Here is a 21,330-nt window from a genome sequence, read left to right as displayed (position 1 = left end):
CGGTACTGCGCTTCAGAAGGAGGCAGCCTGCTTCTAGCTGGTCTCCCGCTGATATTCCTCTCCTTTTGCTATGACTTCGTTTCTCACTCACTGCAACACAATTCCTTTCAATGTCTCTTTCTTTGGATGCTGCCGCACGTGGGGCAGGCGCAGCTCCGTGAACCCTCGTTCTCCCACAGACCTCCGTCTGCTCTCCTCTCCTCCTTCTCACTTTCTGCCTAGACTACCAGTTTTACCTAATTGTGAGGAGTGCCCTAATAGATAGAAGCATGGCTCCCCCTGGCGGCCTGGAGTGTGAAGTGGGTATAGTGGTTGTGATACCTGGGCATAAGATTTCCTTCATTGCCCTCAGACGTAACATCACTCCCCCTAATGGAAGAATAACATTACTGCAACGACCAGGACTCTGGGGCGCTGCACTATACATCTATAGAATTCACCTAGAAGCAACATAAAGAGTAAGCCTCTTGCTGGATAACATGCCCTTTCATCATACTTGCAAAGTAAACCATTATTACTTTCAGTCAAGTCATTATAATGTACATGAATATAATTTTCAAAAAAATTTTTAACTATGCCTTTTATTTTATTTTTTTTTTTACTGCAAGAACTGAAATTAGACAGATCATAAACATATGAAATATTTATTTTTGACTCTGAAATGGCCATGAACCATTCAGTGCTGGAGACTAGTCGGGCAAGCGAGTCTCCGTCAGCTTTAACCCTTCCCGCTGCCCTGGATTGACAGATCTCTCCCTGTGTGCGCATCTAAGGAGGGACCTGTCAATCTAGGGCAGCAGGATGGGAGGACCAACCTGTCCGACTAGCACGCTCGGTCCCTGACGGCTTTTGAGCTATGTTTTTCACTGAAATGACACAATGTTTCACAGTCAAACATACCTGGCTGGGATCATACAACCAGTGCCTGATACATGCTGCCCGTAGATCGTATCAGATATGGCATCAAGACATTGTAAAAATTGTAGACATTGTTCTTCAGTTGAGATGCCCTCTATAATCCAGAATGTACTTGCTCTGGCAATCTCGAGGTGACCGTGAATGGAGAGCCATATATCTGAATGTAATAGTCCATTCCCTCTGCAGTTGACACTCTTGACAGTCAAGGCTTTCCCTGGTAATAATCAGCTGCTTGGCAGGGGTTTCAGGCCCAATTTTTGGGACAATTGCTTATATTTAGGAATTATTCTTACCACCCTTATTTCTAGTAAAACTTACATTCCCAGTGGATATAACACTACATTCTGATACATTTAAAGGGGTTGTCCACTACTTTCAATTAACCCCCCAATGTACCCCCCCGGGGCCCCTAATGAATTGTGCAATTACCTTCTGTTGCCGTTTTCGCCTGTGAGCGGCGCTATTCTGGCTGCTGAGTCAGGGTCACGTGACCCCCAGGTTGCAGCCGCCGCTCATTTCTGCCGACGTCACGTCAATTTACAGACTCTGGAAATTGACGTGACGTCAGCAGCAGGCATGATCAGCCCTCACAGTCAGCAGTCACTCATCAAGAGTGACTGGGCTGTGGGTGGGGCTTGCTGGGGCGGGCGGGGCTGTGCTGGGGGCAGGCGGGGCTGTGTGTGCTGTGCTCGGTGCTGGGATCTGCGGGCGGGCGGGGCTGTGCTGCGGTCGCCCGGGGTCTGCGTGCCGGCACCGGTATGTGCGTGCCGGCGCTGGGGTCCGCTGCGGTGAGTGGTTGTGTGTGTGTGTGCAGGCATCATCCGATGGGACTACAAGTCCCATCGGGCTCTGCCTGCTACACTGACAGTGAGTGACACATTAGCCAATGATGGGACAGTAGTAGTCCCATCATCCGGCTAATGTGTTGAATGTAAAAAAAAAAAAAAAAACATACACAGTACATACATACATACATACAACACACACCATGTGACATCATGCAACACATGCACCATGCGACGACATGCGACATGCACCATGCGACGACATGCACCATGCGGCGACATGCGACATGCACCGACACGCACCATGCGACATGCACCATGCGACGACATGCACCGACATGCGACATGCACCATGCGACGACATGCACCATGCGACGACATGCACCATGCGAAGACATTCACCATGCGACGACATGCACCATGCGACGACATGCGACATACAGTACATACATACTACAGACATACAGTACATATAACATAGAGTACATACTCACCATTGTTGTGAATTCAGCTTTTGGGCTCCCTCCGGTGGTTGTAGAGGGTAATGCAGTTGTGCCTGGACTGCAGGAGTGGACAGGTGTATCTACTAATTGCAAAACTGACTGGGGTATATAGCTTTGCAGGACTCTTTAGTCCCTGCCAGTTGTCCATTGTTTTTGAAGGATTCACTTCCCTGCTGGTCTCTCCAGTTTGCTGTGCTTTTCTACAAAGATAAGTCCTGGCTTTGTTTTTGCTGTCCACCTGCTGTGGACCTTATAGTTCTGTGCATATTCATGTTTTTGTCTTGTCCAGCTTTGTCTGTGAAGGATTTTTTGCAGCCAAGCTGTGTCTCTGGAGATGCAGATATACCCCCCATGTCTTTAGTCATATGTGGTGATTCGTATTTTCTGTGGTGGATATTTTCTAGTGTTTTTATACTGACCGCATAGTACTCTGTTCTATTCTTTCTTTTTAGCTAGTATGGCCTCCTATGCTAAAATCTGATTTCATATCTGCATATGTTGTTTCCCTCTCCTCTCACAGTCATTATTTGTGGGGGGCTATCTATCCTTTGGGGATTTTCTCTGAGGCAAGATAGGTTTCCTGTTTCTGTCTTTAGGGGAAGCTAGATCTTAGGCTGTGCCGAGGGGTCTAGGGAGTGTTAGGTATCCCCCACGGCTACTTCTAGTTGCGCTGCTAGGTTCAGGGTTTGCGGTCAGTACAGGGACCACCTTCTCCAGAGTCCGTCTCATGCTGCTCCTAGGCCACCAGATCATAACACACCATCACTTGTCACTTTGTTCCCCGAAGCCATTGTCACCTGTAAAAAATATTAAAATAATAAACAAACACTATACTCCCTGTCCACAGAAATCCAATTAAAACGAGTGTCCCACGACGATCTCCCGTGGAGAGCAGGAGCATCAGCTGATGCGACCGCTCTCCAGGGGCTCCAGGAACACAATGATGGTAGGTATCCTTCCATCATGTATTCCTCACAAGGTATTTCTACGACCCTATGAGAAAATAGTCCCTAGTCTCACTATTGGCATTGCTGAGTTAGACATTTTCCCACGCAGCAAATGCCATAAAGTGAGACCAGTGAACTAGAGTAACCTCAGTGATGCACTGCAGGAGCCATTGTCTCCTGTCAGTGTCACTGAGGGTCCTATAGAGCAGTGACATCACCCGATGTCACTGTTCTATAGGGGAGATCGTCGTGGGACACTCGTTATTAATTGGACTACGGCGGAAATTTAGTATACGGTTTATTATTTTACTTTTTTTTTGCAGGCGCTGAAGTATGGTAAGTATGGTTAAATGAAGAATATTAAAATACTTTTTTCCAAATGTGTGTGTGTTTTATTAACCCTTCCATCATGTATTCCTCACAAGGTATTCCTACGACACTGTGAGAAAATAGTCCCTAGTCTCACTATTGGCATTGCTGGGTGAGACATTTTCCCACGCACCAAATGCCATAAAGTGAGACCAGTGAACTAGAGAAACCTCAGTGATGCACTGCAGGAGCCATTGTCTCCTGTCAGTGTCACTGAGGGTCCTATAGAGCAGTGACATCACCCGATGTCACTGTTCTATAGGAGAGATCGTCGTGGGACACTCGTTATTAATTGGACTACAGCGGAAATTTAGTATACGGTTTATTATTTTACTTTTTTTTGCAGGCGCTGAAGTATGGTAAGTATGGTTAAATGAAGAATATTAAAATACTTTTTTCCAAATGTGTGTGTTTTATTAACCCTTTCTTACTATTGGATTAATAATTGATAGGCGTCTTATTGACGCCTCTTCGTTATTAACCCGGCTTAATGTCACCTTACAATAGCAAGATGACATTAACCCCTTGTTATCCCATATCCCACCGCTACTCGGGAGTGGGAAGAGAGGGGCTAAGTGCCGGAATTGGCACATCTTACTTTCACTTGAACGTTTTTTCGTGCTGATGGTCCGCCAAAACACGACGGATCCGTTGCACGACGGAGGCGATGTCTGGCCATCCGTCACGATCCGTCGCTAATACAAGTCTATGGGTAAAACGCATCCTGTGAGCACATTTGCAGGATCCGTTTTTTGCACCGGATCGTTTTTTTCCGCCAGATCTGTTTTTTTCTCATAGAGTTGTATTAGCGCCGGATTGCGCCTGATGGGCACACGTTTAATCCGTTTTTGCAGGATCCGTCAAAAAAGCTGTTTCCGCCGGACGGAAAACACATACAGAGGAACGTTTTTTCGGTACGTCGAAAAAATGCACAGCGACGGATCTAGCAAAAAACGGATGAAAAGTGTGGCCATCAGGTGCACTCCGGCGCTAATACAACTCTATGAGAAATAAAGCGGATCTGGCGGAAAAAAACGATCAGGTGGAAAAAAACAGATACGGCGGAAAAAAAAAAGATCCGGTGAAAAAAAAACGGATCCTGCAAATGTGCTCGCAGGATGCGTTTTGTACCCATAGACTTGTATTAGCAACGGATCCGTCGTGTTTTGGCGGACGCGACGCACAAAAAAAGTTCAATGTAACTTTTTTTGTGCGACGTGTATGCCATTTCCGACCGCGCATGCGTGGCTGGAACTCCGCCCCTTCCTCCACGCTCATCACAATGGGCAGCGGATGTGTTGTAAAACTGCATCCGCTGCCCACGTTGTGTTAAATTTAGCATAACATCCGTCGGTATGTCTGGCCGACGGTTTGCGACGGCCCCGTACCGACGCAAGTGTGAAAGTAGCCTTACATCTGAATTTGCTGAGTATAATGCAGCCACCCCAGAGTATAATGTAACCCCCCCAAAGAATATAATGCAGCCCCCCATAGAGTATGAAGCAATCACCCCTCATAGAATATAAATATAATACAGCCCCCCATAGAATATAATGTAGCCCTGAATAGAATAGAATGCAGCCCACCTCCCCATAGAATATAATGCAGCCCCATCAAAGAGTATGATGCAATCATCCCTCCTAAAATCTAATACAGCCCCCCATAGAATATAATGCAGCCCCCATAGTATATAAGACAGCCTCCCCCATAGAATATAATATACCCCCCCATAGTATATAAGACAGCCTCCCCCATAGAATAGAATATACCCCCGCAATAGTATATAACACAGCCACATAGTATATAACACGGCCTCCCCCATAGAATATAATATACCTCCCATAGTATATATCAAAACCCGCATATAATATAGCACAATTTGCATAGTATATAGCACAGCCTGCATAATATAGCACAGCCCGGGTCGTAGTATATACAGCACAGACCGCGTAGTAGTATATACAGTACAGCCCGCGTAGTAGTATACACAGCACAGCCCACACAGTGATATATACACAGCACAGCCCACACAGTGGTATATACACAGCACAGCCCACACAGTGGTATATACACAGCACAGCCCACACAGTGGTATATACACAGCACAGCCCACACAGTGGTATATAAACAGCACAGCCCACACAGTGGTATATACAGCACAACCCACATCTCATCCCCCGATAATGGCTCCACAGTCCAGTAAAAAAAAAAAAAAACACTCTCCTCACCTTTCCTCTTGCCCGCGCTGCTCCTGTCTCGGCAGCTGCAGTCTGCCCGGGACACAGCAGGTGTGCGATGATATGATGTCATCGCGCACCCGCAGTGTCAGAGGCAGAGCGGGGAATGATGGGAGAGGGAGCGTCAGCGGACGCTCTCTCCTCCATCATTGCATTGAACTATACCGGCGTCATAGACGCCGGTATAGTTGAATGCGGCGGCGGCACTGGTGGGAGTAGGGGGGAAAGAGTGCAGCGGCCCACTACTGGCACCGGCCCTTCTGGCATTTGCAAGAAGTGCCCGATGGCCAGTCCTGCCCTGATCACTGCCCACACACTTCCCTCCGCCTGAACTGCAGCGTTTCTCAGAACCACATCCGCAGCAAAACTTCAGATATTTTTTACATCTCAATGAAAGTCTAAGGCCGGAGTCACACTACAGCGAGATACGGCCGAGTCTCGCAGGTTAAATACAAGCTCTGGCACCGGCACTCCGGAGCGGACCGTGCGGCTCCATGTATTGCTATGCGGCTGCACGCTCCGCTCCAGAGTGCCGGTGCCAGAGCTTGGTTTTAACCTGCGAGACTCGGCCGTATCTCGCTGTGTGTGATCCCGGCCTAAGGGTGCAGAAACGCTGCAGTTTGGCACCAAAGAAGTGACATGCTGCGGAGAAAAAAAAAGCTGCGTTTCGGTGCGGCCTTTTCCGCAGCATGTGCACAACAAGTCTACGGCTCCCATAGACTTACATTGGTTGTGCACTACACTGCGGATTTGATGCAATTCTGTACGGCAAAAAACGCTGCGGATCTGCAATCAAATCCGCAAAGTGTGCACACAGTCTTAGCATTTAGTGAAGCTAGCAAAAAGGCAAGCAAAAAACAAGTGTGGGATTGCACTTTTTTGCAATTTCATCGCACTTTGATTTTTTTTCACATTTTCTGTTACACAACATGGTAAAACCAATGGTGTCGTTCAAAAGTAGAACTTGTCCAGCAAAAGATAAGCCCTCACATGGCCATATTGACGGAAACATTATGGCTCTGGACAGAAGGGGAGCGATAAACGAAAAAAGCTCCAAGGGTGAAGGGGTTTAGAAACATGGATATGGACATATCTATGGAAATAGATATACAGATATATCTGTATGCATCTATCTATCTATCTATCTATCCCATATCTATCTAATTCTATGTGTCTATCTATCCCATATCTATCTATCTATCTATCTATCTATCTATCTATCTATCTATCTATCCCATATCTATCTATCATCTATCTATTATCTATCTATCTATCCCATATCTATCCGTCTATCTATCTATCTCATATCTATTTATCTATCTATCGATCTATCTATCTATCCCATATCTATCTATCCCATATCTATCTAATATCTATCTATCTATCTATCCCATATCTATCTATCTAATATCTATCTATCTATATAATATCTATCTATCTAATATCTATCCATCTATCCCATATCTATCTATTATCTATCTATCTAATATCTATCTATCTAATATATATCTATCTATCTAATATCTATCTATCTAATATCTATCTATCTATTATCTATCTATCTATCATCTATCTATTTATCTATCTAATATCTATCATGTACTGTATTTGTTTCGATGCACGTCCATACATAAGTCAGAGTACATGTCATAAACCAGCTGTGTTTATTTTATTTCTTTTTTTTGCCTCAAAATATTGAGACTGAAAAAAAAACACTTTTTAAATGTCAGAATCAGCAATGAAAAAATGACATAATCAGAGTTGGTAGGGGATTTTCTACAAGCCACTTGAAAACCAACACTCCTAAACAATTCCCCAGGCACTTAAGCTGTAATTTAATATCTTTACACTCATTAAACTAATAGTGTTATGAATCTATTCCTTGAAGAGCCTAATTCACATATGTATTACAATTATTTCTATCTTATTTTATTATGTAGCTATAGTATATAGGCGAACGATCATATGGATGATTGTTGTAAACAAGCTGAACTGCACTAACAGTAGGGGAAAATGATGACCTAAAAACAGAAACTCTCTTCTGAGTTAGGTCTCATAACAATTTCAGTTTCTGCTGCCCTAGGCACTTTTAGTGCTGCCTCCCCCTTTGGTGAGTATGACACTATCGGCAGTGACTTTGGCAAAAATCGCTGATTTGAAAGTAGCCTTTTGCAGAAGATCGGGCAGTTTTTCCGCATCTGCTGCATAACTGATCACTTAAGGCAACACTGCGTTCGGCCTCATTCATTCCCTATGGGATTTGCGGACATTTGTGGCACTCGCTGTGATTAGGCAAATGCGGTACCATACCTTCCAACTAGTGAAGGGAAAGAGGGACAAAGTTTGCGGCGCACAGCGTGCCGCAGCAAATTTTAGGCCGCGCCTCTGACCACACCCATTTCACAACTAGTCACACCCATATCCATGCCCCAACCACACCCATTTAGTACTGCTGATCACTGTTTCATAAACAATAATTATAAACAAAAAAATATGGCCACACAGTGCTCCATACTATATAATGACCCCACATGATGCTCGATACTGTATAATGGCCCCACATGATGCTCCATACTGTAAAATGGCCCCACATGATGCTCCATACTGTAAAATGGCCCCACATGATGCTCAATACTGTATAATGGCTCCACATGATGCTCCATACTGTAAAATGGCTCCACATGATGCTCCATACTGTAAATTGGCCCCACATGATGCTCCATACTGCATAATGGCCTCACATGATGCTCAATACTGTATAATGGCCACAAAGTGTTCCATACTGTATAATGGCCGCACATGATGCTCGATACTGTATAATGGCCACACATGATGCTCCATACTGTATAATGGCCACATGTAGTGCTCCATACTGTATAATAGCCACACGTGATGCTCCATACTGTATAACCCCACATTATGCTCCATACTGTATAATGGCCCCACATGATGCTTAATATTGTATAATGGCCACACATGATGCTCCATACTGTATAATTGCCACACATGATGCTCCATACTGTATAATGGCCACACATAATGCTCCATACTGTATAATAGGCACACGTGATGCTCCATACTGTATAATGGCCCCACATGATGCTCCATACTGTATAATGGCCACACATGATGCTACATACTGTATAATGGCCACACATAGTGCTCCATACTGTATAATAGCCACACGCGATGCTCCATACTGTATAATGACCCCACATGATGCTCCATACTGTATAATGGCCCCCACATGATGCTCAATATTGTATAATGGCCACACATAATACTCCATACTGTATAGTGCCCCCCTCCCATCTTGTATGCATGGCTCATTTCCCCTTCCCTGTATGCATGGCTCATCTCCCCCCTCCTCTCTCATCCTGTATGCATGGCTTATCGGCTCCCCGTCCTCCTTCATCCTCCCTGGCTGTCATACTCACCTTTCCCACACCACGCCGAACATCCCTCCATATCAGTCCCAGCGCAGCACCTTCCTGCATGAGCGGTCACGTGGTACCTTTCATTAAGGTCATGAATTTGCGTCCATATTCATCACCTTAATGAGCGGTACCACGTGACCACTCACACAGGACGAGCTGCCGGCGCTGAGACCAGGCATCGCTGGAGTAGGGTGAGTATGACGTCTTCAAGGAGGCGGGCGGTCGGGTGACGAGCTGACCCCAGACTTTAATTAAAAAAAGTGCCTAGTGGCAAATACGGCCCTAATAGGCTATATGAAAAGCTATAAGGGTTCTCGGGAAAAATTTTTATTAAATATTAGAAATAAATTGCTAAATACTTTCATTTAGCAAATCACAATAATTTTGTCTAAGGAGGTAATGCATCCCTGGGAAAGGAAGCCGCCATGTGCACCGCTGAAAGGCGGGAGGACTCCGGGGGCCATCAGAAGGTAAGTATATCCCTATTTTTTATTTTAATTCCCTGGAGGAGAGTCTTCTCTCCTCCAAACCCTGGGTACCATCGGCACATGAAGCGCTCACTTTACGCATGGTGGGCATAGCCACATGCGTAAAGTGAGCATTTCAATGTAATCCTATGGCGGCAGAATCGCCTCGATTCCGCAGAAATAATGAAAAAGCTAAGGATGCATTGGCACAGCAACTGCGGAATCCCATAGGATTACATGGGAATGCGTTTTTAAACGTTTCAGCTGCAGCAAAAAACACAGTGGAAACGCATAAAAACGCAGCCTTAAGTTTAGGTCTTTCTTTTTTAACCACTAATAATTTTGATTATTTTATAGCCTTAAAAGATTTGCATTTGTTTTCCCGTAAATTGGTTTTGAAAAAGCCCCACTCGAAATCCATCACGGAATTCAGTCTGGCTGCACAAGAGGCCATCCGTATTTTGGAAGAACTGGTAGATAAATAAAATACTATTCCAACAGGTATTTCTCCCCCGCCAATCTTCACCCGTTGTACCATGTTCCCCCTTTGTCTCTATGCCCTCAAGTAGAGATATTTACTAAATTCGTTTCAGAAGATTTCCGATCCATTAGTAATAAAAACAAGAACGATAATCTAACACATTGTCAAAGGAAAGCACTAGATGAACTTGGATCTCTTGGGGACATAATTATAGAACATGCAGACGGGGGGGGAAGAAAGGGGGAAGGGAATGTGGTCATTTGGCCGGTGGAGAATTACAAGGCGGCCTTTAAACAGCTGCGTAATCGTGACACATATACCACTCTCCCCCAAAGTCCTGTGGTTAAATTTACCGAGGAGCTCACAGTGATTTTGAAGAGAGGTCTGAGTAATGGGGTAATTGATAAAAACTTTTTTGATGGACTGTGTGTTAAGCTCCCCATCGTCCCTACTTTCTATCTTCTCCCCAAGGTCCACAAGGGCCCTGACGGCGCTCGAACATGACGTGTGGATCCACTGACGTCACAGGGGATTTCCCCTGAACCACAGCGCCACTGCAAGCGCCCGGAGAATGAGCCAAACAATTAACCCGCCCCTTGGCTTGTAGTGCTTGGCATTGTGCAAGGGTATCATGTTACTAAGTATACTGGCGACTATTACGCATGCACTGCATTACTGTGTGCCCTTGACAGCTGATTTTTCGGCATTCATTATTCGTGGATGATTCGAAGCACTTTTAGCTTCTATATAAAGCAGTCCCCACACACAGGGAGTCACAGTCCCTGAGGAAGCCCACGCGAAACGCGTGTTGGTGCTGCCGCTGCTTACACTTGTCTAAAAAGGTCATTATGGGTGAGATATTTTCCCTTTTTATCTATGATATGCTGTTTTAAGATGATGTTTCCACAGATACTATTATTATGATTTATACCTGTACCTCATGGTTGTCATCATTGTCTTTTGCTTTGGGCGCCCCTTTCTATGAGGACTGTATGATATTTAGGCCACTACTTATAAGGAAGAACCACTGCTGTGAACATTGGTTTGTGTACATTCATAGGTAGCTCTCTGACACCATGTGCCTTTGTCTTTAACCTTATATTTTGTATGTTACCTCTTATTATGTTTTGTTATTGATAATAAAATGTCATACTTTTCATAATCTGGTTGATACTCCTAGTCTCTTTTCGGGTATATAGTGACCATATAATGGTAATCAGTTCTATACCAGTGTTCTGCAGACCATATACAGGTGCTTCTTACAAAATTAGAATATCTTCAAAAAGTTAATTTATTTCAGTTTTTCAATACAAGAGAAACTCATATTATATAGAGTCATTACAAACAGGGTGATCTATTTCAAGTGTTTATTTCTGTTAATGATGATAATTATGGCCAGCCAATGAAAACCACAAAGTCATTAACTCAGTAAATTAGAATTAACAAAAAAAAAACACCTGCAAAGGCTTCCTAAGCATTTAAAAAGGTCCCTTAGTCTGTTTCAGTAGGCTCCACAATCATGGGGAATACTGCTGACTTGACAGATGTCCAGAAGGCAGTCATTGACACACTCCACAAGGAGGATAAAGCACAAAAGGTCATTAATAAAGAAGCTGGCTGTCCAGAGTGCTGTATCCAAGCATATTAATGGTAAGTTGAGTGGAAGGAAAAACTGGTAGAAAAAGAGCGCACAAGCAACAAGGATAACCACAACCTTGAAAGGATTGTTAAGAAATTTTGGGGAGACTCACAAGGAGTGGACTGCTGCTGAAGTCATTGCTTCAAGAGCCACCACACAAAGATGTATCCAGGACATGGGCTACAAGTGTTGCATTCCTTGTGTCAAGCCACTCATGACCGATGAACAATGCCAGAAGCGTCTTACCTGGGCCAAGGAGAAAAAGAACTGGACTGTTGCTCACTGGTCTAAGGTGTTGTTCTCAGATGAAAGTTAATTTTGCATTTCATTTGGAAATCAAGGTCCCAGAGTGTGGAGGAAGAGTGGGGAGGCACACAATCCAAGCTGCTCAATTCTACTCACCTCTCACTACTATGTATTACAAATTTGTCTTAAAAATTATGCTTTTGTGAGAAAAAAAAATGTTGTTTTAGCCCCAAGTTTTTCACCTCTGTAAGAGGTAACATGAAAAAAGGACCACTCAGTTCGTTACCCACTTTCTTCTGAGTGTGGCGATACTCCGCATGTGGTGAAAAAAACTGTTTGGACAAACGGCAGGGCTCGGAACAGAAGAAGCACTGTTTGAGTTTTGAAACAGAAATTTGACTGAAATAGAGTTCTTGACATGCCAAAATGGCAGAAACTCCACAATTGTCCCTATTTTTTAAACTGCACCCTTCAAAGAATTCATTTATGGGTGTAATGAGTCGTTTGAGACCACATTTTATTTGTGGATTTAGTTCAAAATGAATGTGAAAAATACCTTTTCATGAAAAAAGTTAAATATTTTTATATGACAACCTGACCTAGTGTTATCACATTGTGTGTCGTACCTGTGCTTTCAAAATTACTCACTATACCTTTGTATAAAATCTCTGAGGGAGTGTCGTTTCCAAAATGGAGTCAGCTGTGGGGGGGGGGGGGGCGGAGGGGTTCTACTGTTTAGGCACATCTGGGGCTCTCAGTCATGGCATCCGCTACAATTTCCAGCCATTTTTGTGCTCCAAAAGTCAAATGATGCTCCTTCCCGTCCGAGCTCTGCCATACACCCAAACAGTAGTTTTCAACCACATATAGGGTATCAGCGAATACAGGAGAAATTGCACAGCAAATTGTACAGTAAAATTTCTTCCGAAAACAAACTTTTTGTAGTAAAAATGTTGTTTTTTTTAATGTGCTCACCACATATATAAATTCCGCGAGATGTCTAGTTTACAAAATGAGGTCACTTGTGGGGAGTGTCCACTGTTTCAGGACATCAAGGGCTCATCAAACTCGACATGGTGTCCAATACCAATTCCAGCCAATTTTGCGTTCTCTTCCGAGCCATGCCGTAATTTTCCCCCATATATGGGGTATCAGTGTACTCAGGAGAAATCGCACAGCAAATTGTATGGTACATTTTTGACGTTACACGTCGAGGTCAGGTGCCGAAATATTCATTCTGTTTAATACAGTGTGTCCGTAAAGTCTTGGTGCACTTTTGACCAGTCACTGGAAAGCAACAAAAAAAAAAATAGAAATGTGATATCTTCCCCAAATAAAAGAAAAACTCTCGCAGTTTCATACCTATTCAGTGCAGTTCGATATGGGCTCCATTTGTTGCCCTACAAACATCCAAACGCTAGCATAAGCTTGTGATTGCATGATGCCACAGACCTGGCAATGTTGTAATCAAAGTTCAGTTTATCAGGGGTTAATCTGACTAGGGGCTCAGCAACAGCTTAAATGAGTTTGTGTTGATTGGTTCTTGGTATCTCTCCTCATGAACAGGTTTGATATGATTGGGCCACAGAAAGGGCACCAAAATGTAAACTATAAAAGTGCACCATGACTTTACAGACACACTGTAGTGAGCACGTGATTGGCCAGCCGCTGCAGGTGCCTGCTGTTAAAGAAAATGAATATTCACTGCTCCCCACGCCGATAGTCCCTCCCACCTCTATGAACTGAAGCCAGCGCCGAGAGGTGGAGGTACTATGGGCATAGGGAGCAGTGAATATTCATTCTCTTTAATAGGCAGAGCTGGACTATAAGCCAAATGTACATCTGGACTATAAGGCGCACCCCCCACTTTCCTCCAAAATTTTGGAGGAAAAAAGTGCGTGTTATAGTCTGAAAAATACGGTAACTATTTTGTGTGATATAACTCTCTGGTTTAAGGGCATAAAAATTAAAAGTCTGAAAATCGTGAAATTTTCAAAATTGTTGCCATTTTCATAAATAAATGCAAATCATAATCGTGAAGTACAATATGTTACGAAAAAACTCAGTTGAAGTGTTCTAGAGTTATTACCACATAAAATTCCACTGATCAGATTTAAAAAATGAGGCCTGGTCATTAACCTACAAAGTGGCGGAGTCCTAAAGGGGTTAGAGCAGCACGACCCCCTGATCTTTGTTTACAAGCGGCTGCAGCCCTTCAGTGCCTCATGGCTCCCATCGCTAAGCAAAGAAACCAGCAGAAGTACACAAGTGCTGAGGCCACTGACAGGTTTTCGTTTATGGCTGCTGGAACCAGATTGATTGCCAAAGACTTGATAAGGTTTTTTTTAATTTTCATTGTAAGAACATTTGCTGCAGTTTTTATTTTTCCTAACGAGAATTAATTTAAACGAAATGCATAATTGTACGTATAATCAGAATATGCTACTCTGTTTAGGGTCAGAGACTTATACAGACAGTTCCACTCTCCCATTGACCTAAACGGTATAATATTAGGAGCTGCATTCATAAGGGGAGAGCTTTCCTCAACTCTTTGTGACCTTATCAGGACTGTCAATTAGAGCTCAGAGGAGCGGGAGGAGAGCTCCCCTTATTAATACAGCAGATTAATAACTATTCTTAGAAATTGTTGTGCTGACTAATATTATAATGCATAGTCTGATGACAGATCCACTTTAAGAAGGATTGAAGGCCGCTTTACCAACAATTTTGTCATTCTACCTATAGGTGAAAACAATGTACTTATGGGTAACTTCAACATTGCTCATTGTTTGGTATTTACAAAAATTGTTATAGAAAAAATTAAGGGTGGTTAATCCGGTGTGATCTAGCAGATACTACAATATCCGTCTAGAGCTATCAACTACTTATACAGTCTGCCTTTTGGTATCCATAATATCCATTATTCACTTTACAGCTATGTTCTTTGACTGCTCCAATACAAAAAACTCCGCAAACTAGTTATGTTCATGCAGTGTGTAACCTACCCCTTATAATAAGTGCTAAAATATAGAATGATAAAGCATTTGTAGGATATGGATATCCATAAGCCAATTAAGTGGTATAAAAACGCAGTAAGGTGTAAGGGTGCTTCACATTGCAATTCTCTGCCCGTTCATGAGTCCTATTGGGGCTTGCGTCTGAACCTCCTGCAAAGCGGCATTCGGACGTATGCGCTGTCAGGCAATAAACTATAATGGTGCCAGCAGAGTGAACGTGTGCTCTGCCATGCATTATTTTCGGGTGTGTACTGGAGACTGAAGAGTCTCCGCTTCCATTAGGCACATACGCCTTAAAATGAAGCAGGGCAAAGCGCACGTTCGCTCTGCCTGCACCACTATAGTCTATAGCATATGTCTGCATCCCGTTTTGCAGGTGGGTTCGGATGGAAGCCCCGATGGGACCCAAGAACGGGCAGAGAATCGCAATGTGAATGCACCCTTATTCACACTACTTTTTTTTCTGTATGTGCCAGGGAATACGCTAAATGCACGCAATGGGCACAGGTGGGTACTAAAAACGACAACTGCTCAGCTGAGCAAAGAACGCAGCATTTCACTAGCATTGGGCTCTGTACTGCTCACAAAACCACAGCACTTACTGAGATAGGCTATTGGCAGCCAGCGCCTGTGTGTTTTATAATGTGATATGATAATTTGCCTTAATATTTCAGCAGCCATTTTCTGCTCTGGACCATATATAAGGCTCCCTTTCTGGGCAGATGGAGATATGTAATGAAATAGCCCCTTTAATGGGAAATAATCATATTTATTATAGCAAGTCAAGCGCTATATATCACAACAACTACTGGATTCTAAAATCAGTAAAATTATTTTGTTTAAAGTCTTTATAAACACAATATCTCCATCCATTGTCCATTATTTACGGAGATCAGACTTCCTTTTTATAGCTATGATTGGTACAAACACTTTGCTGCGATTTTTTTGTCTTCTCATCCCCAGGAGCTTGCAGCAATTAGCTTCCCCTATCATTTTCCTGACAGTCAGGATACACACGCACATTTTTATCGCTGGAAGTAAACACTTTAGCTCTATAAGGAATAACAAAAACTCCATCCAGCGCCTGTGCGCGGCTCCCTTAATCCCATCCAGCCATACTCACTGCGCCTATTACTCCGAGGTGTGCGAGGAACAAAAGCTCTTAGCACTGACAGTCTCAGTAATTACCTCTTCCCACTGTCCTAAAGATAAAAAACTATGGAATCTGTCACTAGCGACTGTTCAGTATACGAAGGGAGAATGCATTACATCCAAGTATGATCATTACATGGTCAGTCCTATTTCTATGGACCTAAAGGGAATTTATTGGCAGGATTTTGCTAGGTAATCTAAGATCAGCATGATGTAGGAGCAGAGAGCCCGATTCCTAAAGGTACCGTCACATTTAGCGACGCTGCAGCGATATAGACAACGATGCCGATCGCTGCAGCGTCGCTGTTTGGTAGTTGTATGGTCGCTGGAGAGCTGTCACACAGACAGCTCTCCAGCGACCAATAATGCTGAAGTCCCCGGGTAAACAGGGTAAACATCGGGTTACTAAGCGCAGGGCCGCGCTTAGTAACCCGATGTTTACCCTGGTTACCATTGTAAAAGTTAAAAAAACAAACAGTACATACTTACATTCCGGTGTCTGTCCCGCGCCGTCAGCTTCCCTGCACTGTGTCAGCGCTGGCCGGCCGTAAAGCAGAGCACAGCGGTGACGTCACCGCTGTGCTCTGCTTTACGGCCGGCCGTCTCTGACACAGTCAGTGCGGGAAGCTGACGCTGACTGGGTTAGGGTTGGGGCTAAAGTTAGGGTTAGGATTACATTTACGGTTGGAAATAGGGTTGGGATTAGGGTTAGGGGTGTGTCAGGGTTAGGGGTGTGTTTAGGGTTACTGTTGTGATTAGGGTTAGGGGTGTGTTTGGATTAGGGTTTCAGTTATAATTGGGGGGTTTCCACTGTTTAGGCACATCAGGGGCTCTCCAAACGCGACATGGCGTCCGATCTCAATTCCAGCTAATTCTGCGTTGAAAAAGTAAAACACTGCTCCTTCCCTTCCGAGCTCTCCTGTGTGCCCAAACAGGGGTTTACCCCAACATCTGGGGTATCAGCGTACTCACGACACATTGGACAACAACTTTTGGGGTCCAATTTCTTCTATTACCCTTGGAATAATACAAAACTGGGGGCTAAAAACTAATTTTTGTGGAAAAAAAAGATTTTTTATTTTCACAGCTCTGCGTTAGAAACTGTAGTGAAACACTTGGGGGTTCAAAGTTCTCACAACACATGTAGATAAGTTCCTTGGGGGGGTCTAGTTTCCAATATGGGGTCACTTGTGGTTTTTTTTTTACTGTTTAGGTACATTAGGGGCTCTGCAAACGCAATGTGACGCCAGCAGACCATTCCATCTAAGTCTGCATTCCAAATAGCGCTCCTTCCCTTCCGAGCTCTCCCATGCGCCCAAACGGTGGTTCCCCCCCACATATGGGGTATCATTGTACTCAGGACAAATTGGACAACAACTTTTGGGGTCCTATTTCTCCTGTTACACTTGGACAAATACAAAACTGGGGGCTAAAAAATAATTTTTATGGGGAAATTTTTTTTTTTATTTTCACGGCTCTGCGTTATAAACTGTAGTGAAACACTTGGGGGTTCAAAGCTCTCACAACACACCTAGATGAGTTCCTTAGGGGGTCTACTTTCCAAAATAGTGTCACTTGTGGGGGGTTTCAATGTTTAGGCACATCAGGGGCTCTCCAAACGCAACATGGCATCCCATCCCCATTCCAGTCAATTCTGCATTGAAAAGTCAAATGGCGCTCCTTCGCTTCCGAGCTCTGCCATGCACCCAAACAGTGATTTACCCCCACATGTGGGGTATCAGCGTATTCAGGACAAATTGTACAACAACTTTTGGGGTCCATTTTCTCCTGTTACCCTTGGTAAAATAAAACAAATTGGAGCTGAAGTAAATTTTTGTGAAAAAAAGTTAAATGTTCATTTTTATTTAAACATTCTAAAAATTCCTGTGAAACACCTGAAGGGTTAATAAACTTCTTGAATGTGGTTTTGAGCACCTTGAGGGGTGCAGTTTTTAGAATGTTGTTACACTTGGTTATTTTTTATCATGTAGACCCCTCAAAATGACTTCAAATGAGATGTGGTCCCTAAAAAAATGGTGTTGTAAAAATGAGAAATTGCTGGTCAACTTTTAACCCTTATAACTCCCTAACAAAACAAAATTTTGGTTCCAAAATTGTGCTGATGTAAAGTAGACATGTGGGAAATGTTACTTATTAAGTATTTTGTGTGACATATCTCTGTGATTCAATTGCATAAAAATTCAAAGTTGAAAAATTGCGAAATTTTCAAAATTTTCGCCAAATTTCCGTTTTTTTCATAAATAAACGCAGGTAATATCAAAGAAATGTTACCACTATCATGAAGTACAATATGTCACGAGAAAACAGTGTCAGAATCACCGGGATCGGTTGAAGCATTCCAGAGTTATAACCTCATAAAGGGACAGTGGTCAGAATTGTAATAATTGGCCTGGTCATGAACGTGCAAACCACCCTTGGGGGTAAAGGGGTTAAACAGCAAAAAAAGTGGATAGATGGAATTTCAACCCTAATCCTAGCAGCAGGCTTGTCCTCTCCCCTTGTGGTCATGTAGGAGTCATAAGAGATCACTGTCCACCAAGTGATAGCCATTCACTCACAGCTCTTAATTGTGGCCAGCTTTAGGCTCATCTTATGACCAACGTGTAAAGATAAAAAAAATCAGCATCTTTTTTACAAGAAAAGCTGATGAAAAGTTTTAATGTAATGATGTAGAAATGTCATCTGTACACAGTGTAAGACACAACAAGCAAAACCAGTCATTCATTCCGTTCACAAAGCCCTGATACATCATCCACTGACAGGTATATACTGTAGCTCTGACCCCACGCTGCACTGAATCTTCAGCAATGTTAAAGGAAAAGGAGTGCACACGTCCATGGAATTGATCAAATAGTCACAAATGCTCAAAAAATGCGTAGAGTGAGGCAGCACATCCAATGAAATTAACCTTTTATTCACCCGTGCAACATTTCAGCTCTATGAAAAGCTTGAGAAAAGCTCACTGGAGCGGAAACATCGCAGGGGTGAATAAAGGGATCATTTCACTGGATGTGCTGCTTCAATCTACATATTTTTTGACCATTTGTGACTATAAGTCCATAAAGGTATGCACTGTCCATATTTTTTTTAATCTTCAGCAATGCTGCGCCCTTAATGTAAAATTCATCCAGAAAAAAATGTTGCAAGATTTCAGATCTTTTTTTTTTGCTTGCAATTTTCTTTCCAACAGGTAAACATTGCGCTTACCATTGAGTGGCAGCAAAGCTGCAATTTTACTGTACATTGCAGATAACTCCAAGTGATTGCGAAACATTAGTCAGATATTCACTTTATGGGGTTAACCCCTACTCGAACGTTTCCTTCTCAATCCCTGTTTTTCCCCGTTAAGTAAAATACATTAATACTCACTTCCGGTGCTGGCGCCATTCAGACGGTGTCAACACTGGCTCTCTTGGGGCTTGCATGACATTATGTCATGTGATCCCTGTGGCCAATCAGCGCTTGCTTCTCTCTCCTCTCCAATGGACAAAATTGACATCCAGGGGAAGTGAGACAGCAGTCTTGCTCCTGATGTCTGAAGGAGGGGAGAGTGAAGCCAACGTTGACTGGCCACAGGGATCACGTCACATAATAACGCCATGCAAGCACTAGGGGAGCCAAGGCGACATCACTAGAACGACGCAAGCACCAGTGTTATTATTTTACTGGGGGGAACCATGGGAAGTGAGAAGGGGTTGTCAAAGAAGTGGACAACCCCTTTAAGGAGAAATCCTGCAAACTTTACAAATATAATCCAAGACTTAGGCCGTTTCACATACCTTTTTTTGTTGGAAATGAGAAAAAGTAACTAAACTTGATAAGATTGTTTCAGCTTTTAGTCCATGTCTCTTTTTACCATCCTTGCACATCCTTTCTCTCTGAATTTCCAACTTTCTCCTACCCACTAGACTGTGGAGAACATATATCACTAGAATAAAACCCAGATGGAATATGTGTGCAGTCTATTTTTTCTTTGATCTGTTGAAATGAATGATCAATTTTGATTCACAAATCAGATTTAAATCAGACGTCTCTATTTTTTAGAACAGCACAATAGACCACAATGAGTACGTATTTTATATGTGTAAAACATGAATATAACACGTTCAAGAAAATCAGTATGAGATATAGGTAATTTGTTTAAACATTTAGCCTTACTTTGTGGCAGTAAAAACGGAGCCTCACTCCTTAATGAATTTGGTGCCAAAAAATTATGGATTATGATAATGAATCGGCCCCAAAAACTATCTATTTTATCTGTAAAGATAGGACTTTTAACTTGTTCTAGCTAAAGGTAAACTAATATTATTCACTTATGTTTAGATTTATTTGTGAAACTATTTACATATTAATTACACAGTACAGATATACAAATCCTGGATGCAACAATTAACCAGATAAAACAAGAAAAGAGAAAAAGAACACAATATGCATCAATGTTTGTGAACAGAACAAAACCATTCATCAAGGTAATTCAATCAATATAATCAAATTCTTCCGGTATTCCAAATGTCTTGTCAATCTTGCTTTCTTCAAATCCAAACTTCTTCTTAGCCCAAGACTTCACAGAAAATATGTTATCTGCAAATAAATATTAGAGATGAACGTAATCGGTTTACATTTCAGATCAGACAAGATCTATAAAACAAACAAACAAAACCTGAGGCCTCATTTATATTCTTTGGTTATACAGATTCAGAAAGATTGTTTGTAGCCTCTCTGACTAGGCTAAAAATTGGATCAGACCTAGATGAAAGTTGCCATGGGGTCTGCAACAAAATTGCCCATCAATGTTCTATTGACAGATGTTTGGGTCCCACTTGTGGCATGGCCTCTGATCTTTCATGGAAGGGTGCTCAATCATTCTGTCAAACTCGTTATTGACCATGGCAGCATCTAAGAACTCCTATTCCGGCAGTTACTGCAGGAGTTCAGATGTGTATTACAGCTTTCCTACTCCTCTGGACTTGTGGGTTCACCAAGACATACTCATGAAATTATTAGTATTTAGGGATTTCAATAGGAACTTAAAGGGACACTGTCACCTGAATTTGGAGGGAACAATCTTCAGCCATGGAGGCGGGGTTTTTGGGTGTTTGATTCACCCTTTC

General features: G+C 42.9%; 1 protein-coding gene across 1 annotated transcript in view; it reads right to left on the bottom strand.

The window, feature by feature from the left end:
• Nucleotides 1–20,278: 20,278 nt before the first annotated feature.
• The window catches only part of MND1 (meiotic nuclear divisions 1), a 209,212-nt gene continuing 208,160 nt past the window's right edge, over nucleotides 20,279–21,330 (bottom strand). The window contains exon 8 of the mRNA XM_069744092.1: nucleotides 20,279–20,800. Within this exon, the coding sequence (XP_069600193.1) occupies nucleotides 20,694–20,800 (107 nt within the window). The 3' untranslated portion in view covers nucleotides 20,279–20,693. The remainder of the gene's footprint in view (nucleotides 20,801–21,330) is intronic.

This window comes from Ranitomeya imitator, chromosome 1, assembly GCF_032444005.1.
Source record: "Ranitomeya imitator isolate aRanImi1 chromosome 1, aRanImi1.pri, whole genome shotgun sequence".
Classification (NCBI taxonomy): Eukaryota; Metazoa; Chordata; class Amphibia; order Anura; family Dendrobatidae; genus Ranitomeya; species Ranitomeya imitator.
The sequence above is the reverse complement of the archived record's forward strand: the minus strand, read 5'-3'. Positions and strand labels throughout refer to the sequence as shown.